This window comes from Felis catus, chromosome C1 (genome assembly GCF_018350175.1).
Source record: "Felis catus isolate Fca126 chromosome C1, F.catus_Fca126_mat1.0, whole genome shotgun sequence".
In the NCBI taxonomy this organism is placed as follows: domain Eukaryota; kingdom Metazoa; phylum Chordata; class Mammalia; order Carnivora; family Felidae; genus Felis; species Felis catus.
In genome coordinates this window covers 16941110-16957821 of record NC_058375.1, presented here as the reverse complement: position 1 = coordinate 16957821, position 16712 = coordinate 16941110, and the positions used below count along the sequence as shown (strand labels likewise).

Below are 16712 nucleotides of genomic sequence, written 5' to 3'. Positions count from 1 at the left end.
TCTGTGTGAACATAAGTTTTTTATTTCTCTGGGACAAATGCCCAGGAGTGCAACTGATGAGCCATATGGTAGGGTTTTTGTTTGTTTGTTTGTTTTTGTTTCTTTTTAAGGAAACTGATGAACTGTTTTCCAGAGTGGCTGTACCATTTTATAATCCAATCAGCAATGTATCAGTATGTATATGTATGTATACACACACACACACACACACACACACACATACAGTTATATATGTATATAGTTTCCCTGCATTTGTGCCAGCATTGGTCACTATTTTTGTAATTGTAATTTCTTAATCATGAATGACGTTGAATACCTTTTCATGCACTTTTTTGCCATCTGTATATCCTCTTCAGTGAAACGTCTCTTTATGTCTTTTGCCCATTTCCTGATTGGATTTCTTTTTTTTTTTTTAATGTTTATGTATTTTTTTAAATTTTTTTCAACGTTTATTTATTTTTGGGACAGAGAGAGACAGAACATGAACGGGGGAGGGGCAGAGAGAGAGGGAGACACAGAATCAGAAACAGGCTCCAGGCTCCGAGCCTTCAGCCCAGAGCCCGATGCGGGGCTCGAACTCACGGACCGCGAGATCGTGACCTGGCTGAAGTTGGACGCTTAACCGACTGCGCCACCCAGGCGCCCCTCCTGATTGGATTTCTAAGAAACTGTTGAGTTTTGAGAGTTCTTTACATATTCTAGATACTAGTCCTGGTTTCAAATATGTTCCAGTCTGTAGCTTGTCTTAACAGACTTAACGCTCTCAACAGGTGTGCGGTGTTATCTCATTGTCTGCACAGCTTTGGCCCCTGGGTCATTGCCATTGTCTCTTCTCTGTCCCTTTCTGGCTTTACCATACTTCCCTGGCCGAACCCTGGGCTCCCTAATTTGTATCTCTACCCGTGGCTACTCCTCTGACTCCAGACTTACGTGCCCACCTGCCTACTGGGTATGTAGGATGCATCTCTGCCTTATGTCCAAAATGGGACTGTCAGCCTCACCCCAGACCAGTTCCTCCTGTAGTCTGTCCATCTCAGTCAGTGGAAGCTCTGCTTTTGCTGTTGCCCAGGCTGGACTCCTGGATCCCCACTTTCACATTCATCCCATCCGTAGGTCATGCAGACTCAGATACCGAGTCTGTAATCCAATCCCTCCTCCCCACCTCTGCTCTTCTGGCCATTTCCAGGCCATCATCCTCTCCCTCCAGGGTTATTATAGTGATTTCCTGTCTCCCCATTTCCATCCTTACCCCCTGTCATGGTTAGTTTTCTGTGTCAATGTGACGAGGCTAAGATACTCGGTTATTCACACACTCATCTAGGTGTTCCTGCGTGGGTATTTTGTGGATGGGGTTAACATCCACAATCAGCGAACTTTAAGTAAAGGAGAGTAGCATCGATAACCTGGGTGGGCCTCATCTAATCAGTGAAAGGCCATAAAAGTAAAACTGCAGTTCCCAAGCAAGAAGGAATTGGCCTCTGAATGCGGCGGCAGCTCCCGCTGGAGACCTTCCAGCCTTTCAGCCTCCCTACAGACTTTGGGTTTGCCCGCCACATCACGTAAGCCGATTCCTTGAAATAAATCTCTTAATATATATCCTAGCGGTTCTGTTTCTCTGGAGAACCCTGACTAATATACTCACAGACATCAGTCTACAGGACACTCAGAGGGATCCTTTTAAAAGTCACATCACGGCACTTGTGTTCTCAGACACTCCTAGGGCTTTCATTTCATTCAAAGAAAAACTAAAGTCTTTATCATGGCCTACAGAGGACCCCGGTTCTTCCCGCTGGCCTCTTGTTCTCTCTGCCTCGGCCATTCTGGCCTTCTTGCTGCTCCTTGAACCTGCCAGGTATCCTTGGCCTTTGCTCCTGTTGTCCTGCCTGCTCGGTTCCTTCTCCAGCGAACCACTCACGGCTCCCTTCCCTCCGATGTTTACTCACCTGTCACCTCTGTGAGCCCTTCCCTGACCACTCATTCTTGCAAATTGATGATTTTTTTTTAACCTATGTCTGTACCTGTGTAACTGCCACCTAGACCGAGGTGTGGAACACTTCCAGCCTCTCCTGTGGTTCCCTTCTCCACTTCCTGGAAATAACCACTCATGAATTCTACCACCATTGATTAATTTGGCTGCTCTTAATCTTTTTAAAAATGAGGTCTTAGGTCATGCATTCTTCTGTGCCCACTATATTTTATTTTATTAAAATTTTTTTTTTTACATTTTTGTATTTTTGAGAGAGACAGAGACAGAGTGCAAGCTGGGGGGTGGGCAGGGGCAGAGAGGGGGAGACACAGAATCCAAAGCAGGCTCCAGGCTCTGAGTTGTCAGCACGGAGCCGGACAGGGGGCTCGAACTCACAGCCATGAGATCATGACCTGAGCTGAAGTCAGATGCTCAACCGGCTGAACCACCCAGGTGCCCCTGAAATCTCCATTTTCTAGATGATGACATTGAGGCTCAGAGAGGTGAAGCAACTTCTCCATGTCACACAGCATTAATGTCAGAGACAGGATTTGAACTGTGATCTGCCTGAACCCAAAGATCGTGCTTATAACCTGCTGTGTTAGTCCCTCCATGAAAGAGAATCTATACACTCATAGACAATATGTTCTTATGGAAGGAAGGCATATGGGGCATAAACATATTGATTCATTCAGAAATATTTTCTAAGTGCCTACTGTGTGCCAGGCAATGTACTAGCACCAGGGACATAATAATTAGCAAAACAGACACATCTGTATGTTTGTGCTTGTAGTTCTGTGTGCATACCTGTGTGTTTACTATAGTGAATAAATACATGCACATTTGTGTCTGGAGTGCTTGTCCATATGTGTATTTGCAGGTGTGTGTCTTTTGTTGTGTATGTGAGTATAATTCTGTGCCCAAGTGTGTAGGGATATGAGACAGCACAGTTTTGGAGTAGACCGTCCTGGTTCTAATCCTGGCTCCTGCCCTTACTAGCTGTGTAACTGTGGGCAATCTTCAAAATGCTGTACCTCCGTTTTCTTATTTATCGAATGGGGATAATGCCAGTTGTCCACTTTCTGGCATGCTTTAAGGGATTGCTACTCAAGATATAGATAGGACTCGTGCCTGTCCTAGAACTGTTTGTTTCAGGTCTATGACAAGGTAGGTACAGATATTACAGAAATATTTGTAGCATCGTGACATTGCCATAGTATCCAAGTGTGAGATCAGGGACAAGTCTCATGTAACAGGGTATAAACAAGGTGGGGTGTTGAATTCACAGTAAGACCGTATATTGATCGACAAACAACTGGAAATTAACAAAACAAAACAAAACAGACCCCCTCCCCCCCAAGCAAACCTGGTCTTCCACCACAGATAGTTTGAGAAGCACGGGTTTAAAAGATTAAGCAGGATGATAATGTGCAGAGCACTCAGAACCACGCCTGACACAGAGGGAGTATTCTGAGAGTTACTTGCGGTCATGCTGTGGGGTAATTGTTGTGTATATGTGACTTGATGTGTATGGGGTGAGTCTGAACATGAGCCTGCAGCTATGGGTGTATGTGTGCATGCATGAATGTGCGGGTGCGTGCCTGTTTGTAGCTGATGGCAAAAATATGTGTGTATAAACACGAGTGCCCCTGGATGAGAGGGGACCTTATGCACGTGAGTGAGTATGTAGGGGTGGGGTCTGGGGTAAGGGGATTGGGGCAGGCTTCAGCACATTTCTTGCTGCCTCGGGACCCTCCATCACCAGGGGGAGGGGGAGGAGGGGCCATGGCAGCAGCAGCACTAATATAGTCTCAGATTTTATTACTGTTCCATCCAGGGGGCATCAGGGGAGGAATGCCAGCAGTGGGCAGGGGTGCTACTGGCCCCAGGACTCCACATGCTGAGTCAGCGGGGTTTCTGGGGCAGGGCTGGCCCAGGCACACCCTTTGGTCTGATGGGAGTGGTGGAGACTGGGGGGAGGTGGTGGTGGGGATGGACTTTTTCTACAGTCTTACCTGGCATGGGGGGGGGGGGGGGGGAGGGGATTCCATGGCTCTGACACCAGACCTAGTGAGAGTCTATGGAGAAAACTCCTCCTCTGTTTCTCTTTTCTCCTTGGTGACATCTCTTGTCACTGCGATGTCTCTGTCCCTGTGAAACGACAGACCGCGGACGCCCATATAGAGCCGGGAGGGGCAGAGGGAGGTTGCAGCTACTCCTTGGGTGGGAAGGAAGTGTGAGAAGAGGGTTTGGTGAAAGAACTGGGGGGAGGGGTAGGAGACCTGGGGCAGCGTCCCTGAGCTGGGGCAACTCTCCATGAGATTGTGCTGGATCTAGGGGGAGCCTGGTGTGGACCAGGGCCTGGGCTCGCCAGTGGAACTAGTGAGGGATTCATACTTCTCAGAGGAACTGGGCTGGGACAGAGAGAAGCTGTCTCTGGCATTGAGTCAGAGGCCCCAGGATGTCTAAGGAAGGTCTTAAGTTTGCACACTGGGCTCTAACTGTGCTGTGTGCCCGCAGGTGGTATGTGACGCAATTGGCCTCACTGTGAGCTCTCAGAGTCTCCTCCACCCGGTACCCTAAGCCCTGAGAGGGGCTGGCAGCCCAGAGGTCTGTATGTACAAACTGGTATAAAGAATCATTTATTAGTTTTTAACATGGTAGTCACGTTTCTATTTGTATTACTTACATAGTAATTCACAAAATATATCAATGTTGACTTCATACCTTTGTATCTGCCGTTGCCTCTACATGGAACACTTTATCCTTAGCTTCCAGGAGAACTCCCAGGCATGCTTTAGAACCCCATTCAGGACCCCTAGGGGCTCCCATTCAGGATTAATGGCACCTTTCCTGGAATCTACAGGCACTTTGACTGTTGCATGCGTTGCCCTGCGTTGTAATAACCTGAGTGCCTACTGGTTTCCTCCACTGACTGGGGACTTCCATGAGGGAGGGCACATGTCTAAGTCACTACAGCATTCCTAGTACTAGCCTCATGTCTGGCACTCTGTGGGTGCCCAATTCATGTGCAGTGAAGTCAACCAAATGTCCTGATGAGCTCTCCAGGGCAGGATGCACATTTGGGTCATTTATGTTTCCCCCAGGTATCTAATACAGCACATTTCGTGTACTAGGAATACAGTAAGTAGTTTTTGATTGAATAAATGAGTATTGAATGAATGAATCAAAAGACAACCTCCTAGATCCCATTCCCTTTGACTTCGACCCCATCGCGTTCCCAGGCCTGACTTCAGCCTCAGTCCTGCTCTACCTCTAATCCCCAGAGCATTACCCAAGCACTGGTTCTCCAAGTCTGCTCCCAGGAACACTGGTTCCATGAAATGCTCTTTCCAGCATGGGAAAGGCTGCAAATGATAACAGCTTTCTAGACGAGCCCTTTTCACATATTTAAGGCTCTGCCATATAATCGTCACTACACTCTAGGTGATTGGTTTTATTGCCCCATTTTACAGACATGAAAATGAGGCTCAGAGCAGTTATACGACCTCTCCAAGGACACATAGCTAACAAATGGCAGAGTTGTGATTCCAAGGCTAGGATCCCTGATGGAGACATGGGAATCTTAAACAGGACTGAGTGTTCTTCGTAGTGTTCCAGTTCAACACCCTACTCCAGCCCAGGACAAATCCCCACCCCAACCCCAATTCTAGTCCTAGCCCTGGCTCCATTCTTAGCCCTGGAAAACTCCTAGCCATGCTTCAAAACTCTGCTAAGAACATTTAGGGGTGCCCATTTGTTCCCTGGGAAACCTCAGTGGGAAAACAAAGAAACAAACAAACGAACAAGCCATGAGTCAGAGCAATAATTTTTACAATTCACATTTATTTTGGAAAAAAAAGTTCTGCTAAAAATACTCCTACAAAGGCATTGGAGTAACAGGATCAGGGTTGCTCATGGACATAGCTGGTGAGATTTCCTTGGTCATAGCAGTGGGGAGGAGCTAGGTCTGACCCACAGCCATCAGAACCCCAGCTGCATCACTTCCCAACACCCCAGCATTGTCAGGAAAACCCATGTTCATGACCAAAGGGAATAGGGTTCAGTGAAACCCTGCCAGACCCCCTGGTCCTGGTTGAGAGCTCTGGCCTGCATGGCCCAGGCTGGAATGGACACCTGGGTTGTGGAGGGAGGAGTCCAAATGCTCACTTCCACCGCCCATGGCTCTGACAGTGGCTCCAGGAGGCCATGGTCAAAGCAAATGTGCCCTGAACAGAGTTCCCCCACAGAGATCTGGATTTGATTGGCAAAGGGTCTGACAGGGGGTGGGGCTGAGTAGGGGCCACTGGTAGCAGCATAGCATAGTGTTGATGAGGGCAGATCCTGGGGTCAGAGACCACTGGCTGGCTCTGTGACCTGGGAAAGCCACCATACACGTCTCTGAGGTTCCTAGTCTCCGGGATGGGAATTCTGATCGTACCTGTCTCACAGAGCTGTGTGAGGGTGAAGCGAGACAATGTGTATAAAAAGTTAAGTGCGTTTCCTGGCACATCGTTGGCACTCAAGAAATAGCAGCTATGATTAGGATTTGGGGCTGGGCATGATCAACCAGTAATTACTCTTCTCTGGAGTCCAAAGAGGCTGGTTGTCAGGAAGTGTCCCTGCCAGGCCTGCCCTGGGCCGGCCTCAGGGACTCAGCTTTGTGCCCCCTGCTCAGCAGAATCCCTGTCCATGGAAGGGAGGGCAGCCAGACTGACCACTCGTTCCGACCAGTCCAGAGGCGCCTCCTTGGCCTTCCAGGTCCCACAGGCAGTGGCCTCACCGGAAAGGGTGAAGGGTCCTTGGCATCAGGCAGGGGCTGTGTAGCCATGGACACTGCAGCCCAAGTGTCAGTGGAAAGGCACCTGGTTCTGGGGTTTGTAGTAAGACCCTCTGGTTGCCCAGTGTTGAGACTCTGGCTCTGAACAGCAAGGTGGGGCGCTTGGGCAGTTTCCTAAGCCAATTCTTTGCCTTGGACCTTCCTCTCTGGTGGGGAGGGGGATGTTCCACCCCAAATAAGTAAGTCCCCTCCCAGATGGAGCCACTGAGGCCCCTACTTGGCTTCTGAGTTAGACTGTCTTGCCCACAAGCTGGTAGGCACTGTGGCCTGTGTGAGGGCTTTGCTCAGCTGGGGCACCATCCCACTGGCCACTGGGAGGGCCAGGTGTGGGCAATTCTGCCACTTACCCAGGAAAGGAAGTCAGCGTCACACTCAAAAGGAGGGTCCTGGGCCCTTGCGAGGGTCCATCTCTGACTCAGAGAATGGAGCTGTTGCTAGTATTTGATATTAGCTGTTTTTCTCCCCATGTCTCTCACTCTCTCTTTGCGCTCTCGTCACGGCTAGGGCACTCCGGTTTAAGGACCGAGGATGAACGATGGGACTTGAAATTTTAAGAACTATCAGCATAGAATCATAGGGTGATGGAATCTTAAAAACATGATATTCTTCTGTTAGAATCTTAGAATCACGGGGCTTGCAATCTTAGAATCTTGGGATCTTTTCTCCGCGGGATGTTAGATTGGACTTTTACAGTCTCGGCGGGGCCCCCAGAGTGCATGTGGTCCTGGCTCTTACCTCCTCCCTCTCCCGTTCCCCTCCTCCAGCAGGGGCTGTTAAACCCTGAGTAGAGACAGGGTCCTTGACTCCCTCTTCTCCCTCCAGGGAAAGCCATGGTTTAGTCTGGGTAGCAGAGGTTGTTGGGGGCTGCATATGTGATGCTCTGGGCCCAGCTAGAAGACCCATCCTGACTTTGCCTGGCCCACCTGGCCAGGTGTTGAATGAACAGGCCTGGATTGTAGCCTTGGGATCTGTGGGGGTCTCCATAGGGTGGCCTGGGTGGGCTGCTGGGCCCCTGTGAAGTATTAAATTCCTGTTTCTTCTTCCTGTATCAGCTTTCCTGAGGCAGCCTTCATGCTGTGGAGCTAAACTCAGACAGACTCTGGGTCTGGGGGTCTTTCTAATTTTCCTGAAAGCTTAGCTCAGTCTGAACGCATTCCTGAGGGTCAGCTCAGCCCCCACTTCATGGGTCCTAATCCATGTCTGAGTTGGGGCATCTTATCTGACGATGTCTTGCTTTTTCCTAATCCCTGTCTACGCCAGAACCTCCCTCCCTGCAGACATCAGGGCATAGGTCATTGTGGGGGAAGTGAAGAGATTTCAGTGTCTGGAGGAGTCTCCTAGAGGAGTTTATTAAAAATAGAGGCTGGCCTCAGGGGTTCTGACTTACGGGGTCATGGTGCAGCCCAGGAATCTGCAAGATGAACGGCCCAGAAGATTCTAATACAGGTGGCTGATGGCAAAAGTTTTGAAAGATCCTATGAGGCAGGAAGGAGGGAACACTAAAGGCAGATGGCTTGCTTGGGATGGTCTGGGAATCACCTCTGGGAATCGCTTTCCTCACCAGCAGAGAGGGGATGATAACACCAGTAAGAGCCCCACACAGTGTACCAGCAATTAGTACCCTGCCCGTGGCATCAACCTCCTGAGGTGAGCCTCCCAGGGCATCATCCCTGAGCCTTCCTGCGTCCCAGAACAAAGGACAAGTCACTGTCTTTGGTTTCCCTGAAGGGGAAACTGGCCAGCTCCAAGGTCATTCTTCATGCTAAATTATATGGCAGGAGCCATTTCATGGGAGTCTGTCAAGGCCAGCAAGTGGTATAGGCGTGTGCAATGTGGCTCCCCAACTTCTTTCTGGGTTTCCCCAGCACAACACACTACTGAAAACGGCAGGACCCCAGACAGACCCTTCCAACGCGTCTGGGTAATCTCGGCAGGGCCAGGCCTCCCGGGGCAGAGACAGGCTTCCTTGGGCAGTGTGCGAGCCACCCACCCAAGCCCGAGCCCCTGCTCACCCCTGCACTCTGCTCTGTGCCCCCAGGGCTCTGCCAGCATGCTGGCCTGCCTTCCCACGCCACCACCGCCATCCGCATCCACGCAACCCTGGTTCCCGAGTGGCAGCTCCCTCAGTGCCCGGCAGCTCTCAGCGGGGCCTGGCGGAAATGGGGTGAGGGTCAAGTGAGTGCAGCTGAATTAGGAACCAGGTAGCACAAAACCCACCCTGCTGTTCCAAGCAGCTGAAATGACTCTTTGGATTATCTGCCTCAGTGAGTGAGGATGGACAATGAAGGAGCAGGGCTTGGATTCTCCTGGAAGAAATGAGGGCTTTTCCAGGGGGCTCTTCCTCCAGGAGGAGAGGGGGAGCTATGAGGCATCCTGCCATCCATCTGATGGCCGGACGGACTCTTTCTGCTAGAACCCAATGCTCCTTCTGCTGCCCTTCTGCTCAAGAACCTGCTGTGGCTGGACTGGGCATCACGTTCAAGCTACTTCACCTTCCTCTTCAATCAACCCCCACCTCCCACCACTCCTTTGGCTCATCCAGACCTGACTCCTCATGGCTGGACAATTCTGGCCTCTGCATCTCTGGTTATACTGTACCTCCCACCTGGAGTGACCTTCCTCTCAACTTCTGTCCTTTTCAAGACAGCCTCCTCCACGAAGGCCTCCCTGACAACCCCAGGGGTTTGAGCATTCTCTTCTCTTACCAACCAGCGTCAGACACTGACCGTGTGCTTCATGTCACCCGAGTGTGGTGGAGTGGGCATTGGGAACAGATGAACACAGCCCTGCTCTGTCCCTTCCTGGCTGTGTAATCCTGAGGAAGCCACTTCCCCTCTCTGAGCCTCAGTCTCCCCTCCCCCCCCGCCCACCTATGGGAGAAAATAGTCCCTCCTCACAGGACGGTGGCATAGAAAGTGTTTCGCTTGCCTGGCTCGCCCAGTCCCATCTTCTCACTTTACAGATGGGAGACTGAGGTTCAGTGAAGGCAAATGACTTATCCAGATTCATGTCTCAAGTTAGTCACAGGACCAAGGCTGCCACTCTGGGGTCAGGGCGTATTTCCCCTAGCATCATGGGGCATCCTGTCCTTTGAATGCATTTACCCTATTTGGCAAGAGTCTTCCAGCCTTTTAGTACCATCTTGGAGCCACGGGGGCCCAGGAGAGAGCCAGGAGTGCCCGAGGGCTAGCACTGGGGTGGGTGGTGATCTGGATCCTGGGTCCTTCCTGTGCTTCAGCCAGGCAGAGGAAGGGCTGGCTGGGCATGGTTGGGAGCTCCCTGTCTTCTGGGATGAGCCCCTGATTCGAGAGGGTGCAAGGCTAGTGACTGCACACAAGGGGGTAGCAGAGAGCTCCCTGAGAGGTGGCAGCATGGGGACCAACCAGAAATGATGGACAAAGTCCAGCTGATGCCATCTGAGCAGGAAGCACCACTGGTTAGTAAACAGCACTGCCCCAGTCCCTTAAGTGTCCCCGACTGCCCTCACATCCCAGCCCCTACTCTGAGGCCTTTTGGTCTAGCACGAAGGCCATCATCTATTCTGATTGATCCGTCCACATTTTACCAGTTGATGGAAATTTTGAATATCATCCCCCAGGAAGAGACCCGCTGATCAACAATAACCCATTCTGGGGGCTTCTGGGGCAGTAGGAGTGGAGTAGGAGTACCAGCCTGGCCCTACACACGTCTGCTTGTCACACCCTCCGAGAGCAGCTGGTCCCCATTTCCATGGTGCCCTGGCCCGTGTTTACAAGGCGGCTTTCTTTCCTCCAGTACCAACTGTGTGCAGAGCAGCCGGAAAGTCCTCTGACACTGCGGGGCAGGTGGGGGCTGGCACTTGGGGAGGTTGAGCCAGGAAAGGATTAGTAACCAGGCAGCGGGAGGCTCGGAGCCGTGTGCCCAGGCGAGTGGGTATTATCAGCGGAAGGCGTTTGGCAGAATGGCTTGCTGCTCCCCGCCGAGAAGCAAGCAAGAGGTGGTGGGGACAGAGCTGCCCCAGCAGCAGGGAGAGGTGGGCTTCTGCCCACACCCGGGGCAGTCACAGTGATACCTGTTACCCTGAAGTGGGGACACAGAGGGTCTGGGTGGCATCCTCACTCTGAGAAGCAGGCCCGGGGGGCCCGGGACCCCTGAAGACTCGGCACTCAAGGGTGGATGGGCAAATGAGTTGGCGAGCGGGCACCAGCCTAGCAGCTTAGGACAGGAAGCCATCTGACAGGAAGCACTGAGTGCCAGCCCTGTGTGGGGCCCCAGAGTAGTGGGGGGCGGGCTGGGGAGACGGAGTTAATCTGAAGAGCATCAAGGCAGCTCCCTCCAGAAGGTGACCTTGTGTCTTAGGACAGCTGCCACCCGTGCTGGGCAGCTTTGGGGCACAAAGGGCAGCTGGCTGGGCCAAGGCTGGCCAGTTCGTGGGCAGCAAGCCAATGCCTTCCCTGTGGCTCACTCTGTTGTTCCCCCCAGGGGCCCATGCTCCCCTCTTAATCCCTTCCTTCCCTTTACATCTCAGGCTCTGAGAACAGGTGAGTGACAGACGACAGGCTGGGCCAGGCTGCCCCATGGGCCACCTGCGGCTGGGATCCTTCCTCCTGGTCAGTCTCCCATGGACAAAGGGGAAGGTCCTGAGATGTGGTGTCTCTGCCTCTCCCTCCTCAGCCAGACTTGATACCCACAGCACATCCGCCTCCCTGCCTCCTCCTTCCACAAAAAGATTTCTGATTACATGTAAGTAGGAGCCCATTTGCACAGAGATTGGTGTTGACCAGGATAAGGGGATCTTACCTGTGGCTTTGACTGGGGACCCATGGCTACTCCAGGACCCTCGCACTACCACTATCACAGCTTACCTAACACCCGGACCCCCTTCCTTTGGCCCAGGAGAACCGGGTGCACCCCTGTCAACCTCCTGCTCCCGATGCCTCCCGAAGCGGCTCATCCTGATTTGCAGGGCATTGAACGTGAATTCCGAGCCACTTCCAACTTGCTTCTTCTGTTGCCCGTGCTTTTGACAAGACAGAGCCACAAAGGCCACGTGGACCTTTGGTGTCCTCCATGTGTTTTCTCAGCCCTGGGCCTTCTAGAACCCCGGGGAAGGAAGCATCCCTTGAAAGAGCACCATGGGTCACTTGACATGCCCCAGGGTGCCAGAGTCTCTCTTGGAACTTACAGAGAACAGGGGTCATTTTATAACTAAAGTGTTTATTTCCATTCAGTTCACTAACCGATTGTTCTGCTCAAGTGCCTGCATTTGCTCACAGGAGGGAGTTTGTAGCCAGACCTCGTGGCTGATGGTTTTCCCACGGCCAAGACCTTCAGACCTGGGTGAAGGTCTGGGCTGGGGGTGGGGGGAGGGGGTGGGAGAGAAACCATACGCTTTCCCCCCAGGGGAGGGAAGGAGCGCCTGCACACATCTCTGAGGGTGACACTCTGGAGGGCTGGGATATCACAGTGAATGATCTGGGGCCCAGTCTAGGCTCCCAGAGGCGAAACTGGGTTCTGGCCATCCGAGGGCACTCAGGAACCTCGGAGGGGCCTATTTGTCTAGAAAGTACTGGACAGACTGGGGCAGAGGGCGGGTGGAGAAGTGGGCAAAGTCGTGTGATTCTGCAGCCCTAGGGCTCACTTCTTTCTCAATCTGGTGCTTTCAAAAACAGTCCTGGGTGGGGTGCCCCTCCACCTTGGCCCCTCATCCTCCCAAATCTCACTTGGTCTCTGAACGGCCCAGATGGCCCCGTGGCAGTTGGCTTTGGTGAGGCCTGGCAGCAGGGGGGAACTCTCTGCAGGGGGAGGAGGGAAGAGTGTCAATGAAAACCATATAAAAAATCCAGAAATGTGCATATAAAATCTCGCCCTTGGTGTATTGCCTAAGTCAGTAAGCAGAAAGCACCTTCTTCTTGGAGAAGGATCAAGTCCTCAAAAGGTAGGAAATGTCAAAGTGTCACTTCATTGTCATTAAAAAAAAAAAAACAACCCAACAAACAAACCCCCCAAACCAAATCCACCCCTGACCAAAATACCCCCGAGTCCACGAATTGCTGTAAACAAACCCAAATGCAGGAGCAATCCTTCTCAGTGGCAGTCGTCACTGCAGCATCGGGCCCGCAGGCAGGGCTATGCATCCTCAGGAGGGTTGACCTTGCCGGTGTCCCCGTGGTCTCCCCGACCGAGGAAGACAACAGCCCCCTTTCGGCCCCATGAGCCGACAGGAGAAACAAGTCTTTTTTCATTGGAGTTTCTAAAATATTCTCCAAAGACAGAAAAATTCTTCTGTTTGCCCAGTGGCGGCGGGAGTGGAGTTTCCCCGAGTGGTTCTGGTGGCGGCTGCCTGTCCGCGCGCCTGCCCCGTCTGCCTGCCGTGTGGCTGTTGAGTGAGGCCTGGAAGAACAGCCCAGGGACAGGAGAGAAGGGTGGCCCCTGTCTCCCCCTTCACATTGGTTTTCCTGAAAGTGTTTCTTGGCTCTGGCCAGGTCGCCTTCCCAGAGGGAGTTGGAGAGAAACTGCTTTTGGTCTCCAATTGGGACAAATCGCGTGGATCTCCCAAGCCCTTTTTTTTTTTTTTTCTTTTCTTTTCTTTTCTTTTTTTCCCCTAAGAACAATGATCACTTTCCTTATGAGAATCCTCTTTAAAAAATATTCCTTGTATTTCCCGCCCCCTCCCTGGATCTATTTTCTTTTGTCCCCGTTCCCTTTTTTCCATCATCTGAGTTGCACATATTCTTGGTGACGTCTCGTGGCTGGAGCGCTGCTCGGTTCTTCCTGCTGCCCGTGGCCTCCTGGCAGGTGGCTGACCCTGCGGTGGACGTGGACGGAGAACCAGGGGGCTGGCGTGTGGGGCGGAGTGGGGGGGGGGGGCTGGAGGAAGAGGTGAGCCGAGGCGGATGAATGTCAAACCTCCACAGACTGGATCTGGTTCATCTGTGCCCGCATCACCTGGATACTGTTCAGGATTTTTTTCTGGTGGCCAGCCAAGGTGACCCCAACCCGGAGAATGTCCCTTTAGGAGAGAAGCATGTGCGTTAGGAAATGTGGGGATGGAGGGGACTTTGGGCCAGGTAGAGAGCTGTCTGGGCTTCTCCAGGGGTGTCCTGCTGAAGAGAGCAAGGGAGGGGGGTGAGTGGGTGGATGTCTGGAGCAGGAGTGATGGGCTGGGGGTGGAAGGAGTGCGTGACTGGGAGTCAGGACACTCAGGGGGCACTAGTCTCCCCTGCTACGGGGAGGGAGGAGGGAACTTGCACTTATGAAGCGCCCGCTCACTTTATATCCCTTTGATCGTCCTACCAATCTCCCGTTTACAGAAGAAAACTGGGGCCGAGGGAGGTTCTGATTGGCCCATGGTCACAGGCAGACCTGGGTGGTGTTCTGAATATGACCCCAAGCTGGCCGTCTTGTCCCACACATCCCTACTGGACACTGTCTGTCCCTCACCCTCCAGAGCCCCCTACTTAGTGGGATGGGTGGGGAGGGGTATTGATGATGGTGGGTGGAGGCAGCCGGGCACTTACTCCATCATCATCTGCGACACGACGTCGAAGGAGGTGAAGCCGGCATTGGCGAAGCTCTCCTTGTACTGCCCCATCTTGATGGCTTCCAGCCACTCATCCACGGTGTTAAAGCTGGTGTAGTCGGGGATCGTGCGGTCCAGCAGCGGCAGGTTGATTCTGGGGGTGGCGTGGGCAACAGAGACGGTCAGGGCATGAGCTGGGAGGGGGGGCGGGGGTAAGCATGGGCGTGGGCACACCCGTGGGCTGCATACCTGCACCTGTGTATCCATCTGCGTGAACAAAGGTGAATGAATGTATACGTACGCGAGTATTTCTGTGTGAGAGTGGATGTGAATTTGCACCTATGTAAATGAGCACACGTATATGTGTGGCTATGTGAGAGTGAGTGTGTGTGCAGGACTCCACGCTGAGGCCACCTGGAAAACCCAGGGAAGCCTCTGTGGGGACCCCTGGAAGGCTGGACCACCACGGTGAGGAGGGAGACGCTTCAGGAGGAAGGAGTCTAAGTGTGCAGGACTAAGTGTGCTACTATTCCGTATTTCCTTCATCCTTCTCCACGCTGGGTGTGCTGTGGGAAGCTATGGGCTGCACCTCCAACGTCCAGACGAGGCTGGTGGCACTCGCGAGAGTGAAATGACTCTCACGGGGTTAAAAGCTCAGAGTGATTTTATCCGGAGAATCAGGAGTAGCTGACGCAGGGCCACGGTGGGGATCGACAGGCAGACGCAAACACAAATTTTTGGCCACAAAAACTTGGCAGGTGAAGGACTTGGGCCCAAAGAGTCTCTGGATACAGCCAGCCCTGGATCCTGAAGACACCTGGCTGGACACCCCTCAGAAACCCTGTGTGACAGTGTCCTGGAGAGAAACAGCGTACAAGGCCAGGAGAGACAGGGGTCTGGGACCGCCACCCAAGCAAGGCAGTGGTGACCTCAGGTCTGATGGAGCATGCCCTGGACCCCCAGGAGAAGACAAGCCCCGGATCACTGGAGCTGACAGTCTCTCTGATTCAGGGATGGTGACCTGAGTGTGGGCCATGGTATGTGTGTGTGTGTGTGTGTGTGTGTGTGTGTGCACGTGCGTGGCTGGGTTGGGGAGGCTGCAAATGTAAGTGAGAGGGTCTAGGTTTGAGCGTGAGGGTAGCTAGGAAGGAAACCTGGTGACCAGTGAATATGTCTACCAACCAAGATTCTGGTAATTTTTCTTCAATGCTGTCCTCTCTGACCATGCTTTAAAAAGTGCTTCCTGGGGCGCCTGGGTGGCTCAGTCGGTGAAGCAGCCGACTTCAGCTCAGGTCACGTTCTTGGGGTTCAAGAGTTGGGGCCCCGTGTTGGGCTCTGTGCTGACAGCTCAGAACCTGGAGCCTGCTTTGGATTCTGTGTCGCTGTCTCTCTCTCTGCCCCTCCCATGCTTGTGCTCTATCTCTCTCTCTCTCTGTCTGTCTCTCTCTCTCTCAAAAATAAATAAATATTAAAAAAAAAAAGTGCTTCCTTTACCACCTTTACCGCTTCCTTCTCCTTTTCTGTGTCCTGGGCTCCTCCACACCCCAAGGCAGGGCAAATGCCCAGTGAACACTAGTGCTGGCCTTCCCTGACCCCAAGCTGCAGTGTAGATCATCTGCCCGAGGCAGGTGGAGCTTGAGGGAATGGAGATTTGGAGACAGGAAGGGCTGGCTGGGGACGGGGTGGAGATATACTGGGAGGAGGGAGTGGGGCCAGACCAGAGCCGTACCCGGAGGAGAGGGGTGCCATGGCTTTGAGGCTGTTGGGGTTTCGGATCATCTTGTCCAGCGTGTTGACGATCTGGCCAAACTTAGGCCGGTGGTTTCGGTCCTTCTGCCAGCAGTCTAGCATGAGCTGATGTAGGGCGCTTGGGCAGTCCATGGGTGGCGGCAGCCGATAGTCCTGCTCTATGGCATTGATTACCTGGGAACAACACAGGGGCAGCGTTGGTGGGGTGGGTGGGGTAAGAGCATCTGCCTCTAACCTGTCCTGTCTTTCCACCCCCCACTCTGTATTGCAGGAAAGACCTATGTGGTTGCCATGGCAACTGCTTTCACCTCCTGGATACAGCCCCAAGGACGGGCCTCACCTGAGTTCCCACCGTCTATGGCCTCAGTCTGACCTGCAACCTGGGTGCCTACCCCCTCTCTCCAATCTGTCCTGCCACTAGGCCCAGAATCACTTTCCCTATCTGGGCCGTGAGTCACCCTCCATGCTCAAGAAGCTTCTTCAAGTCCTTCCCGTTTTGTGTTGTTGCAGATCAGAATTTGCTGGCTTGATTTTCAAACACCCCATTATTGAACCTTATCAACCTTTCTGATCATCTTTCCTCTCTACCGATCCCCAATATGATCCCTCAGTTCCCACCTCGGGGCCTTTGCACGGGTTATCGTTCCCATTTGAAG

The 16712-nt window shown here is 52.6% G+C and overlaps 1 protein-coding gene across 5 annotated transcripts in view; it reads right to left on the bottom strand.

The window, feature by feature from the left end:
* Positions 1 to 5792: 5792 nt before the first annotated feature.
* The window catches only part of EPHB2 (EPH receptor B2), a 196438-nt gene continuing 185518 nt past the window's right edge, over positions 5793 to 16712 (bottom strand). For all 5 annotated transcript variants that reach the window (XM_045035274.1, XM_045035271.1, XM_023258287.2 and 2 more), the window contains exons 14-16: positions 16037 to 16230; positions 14306 to 14461; positions 5793 to 13797 (exon numbers count right to left, since the gene is read on the bottom strand). In XM_045035274.1, coding sequence (XP_044891209.1) covers positions 13689 to 13797; positions 14306 to 14461; positions 16037 to 16230 — 459 coding nt within the window. In that variant the 3' untranslated portion in view covers positions 5793 to 13688. The remainder of the gene's footprint in view (positions 13798 to 14305; positions 14462 to 16036; positions 16231 to 16712) is intronic.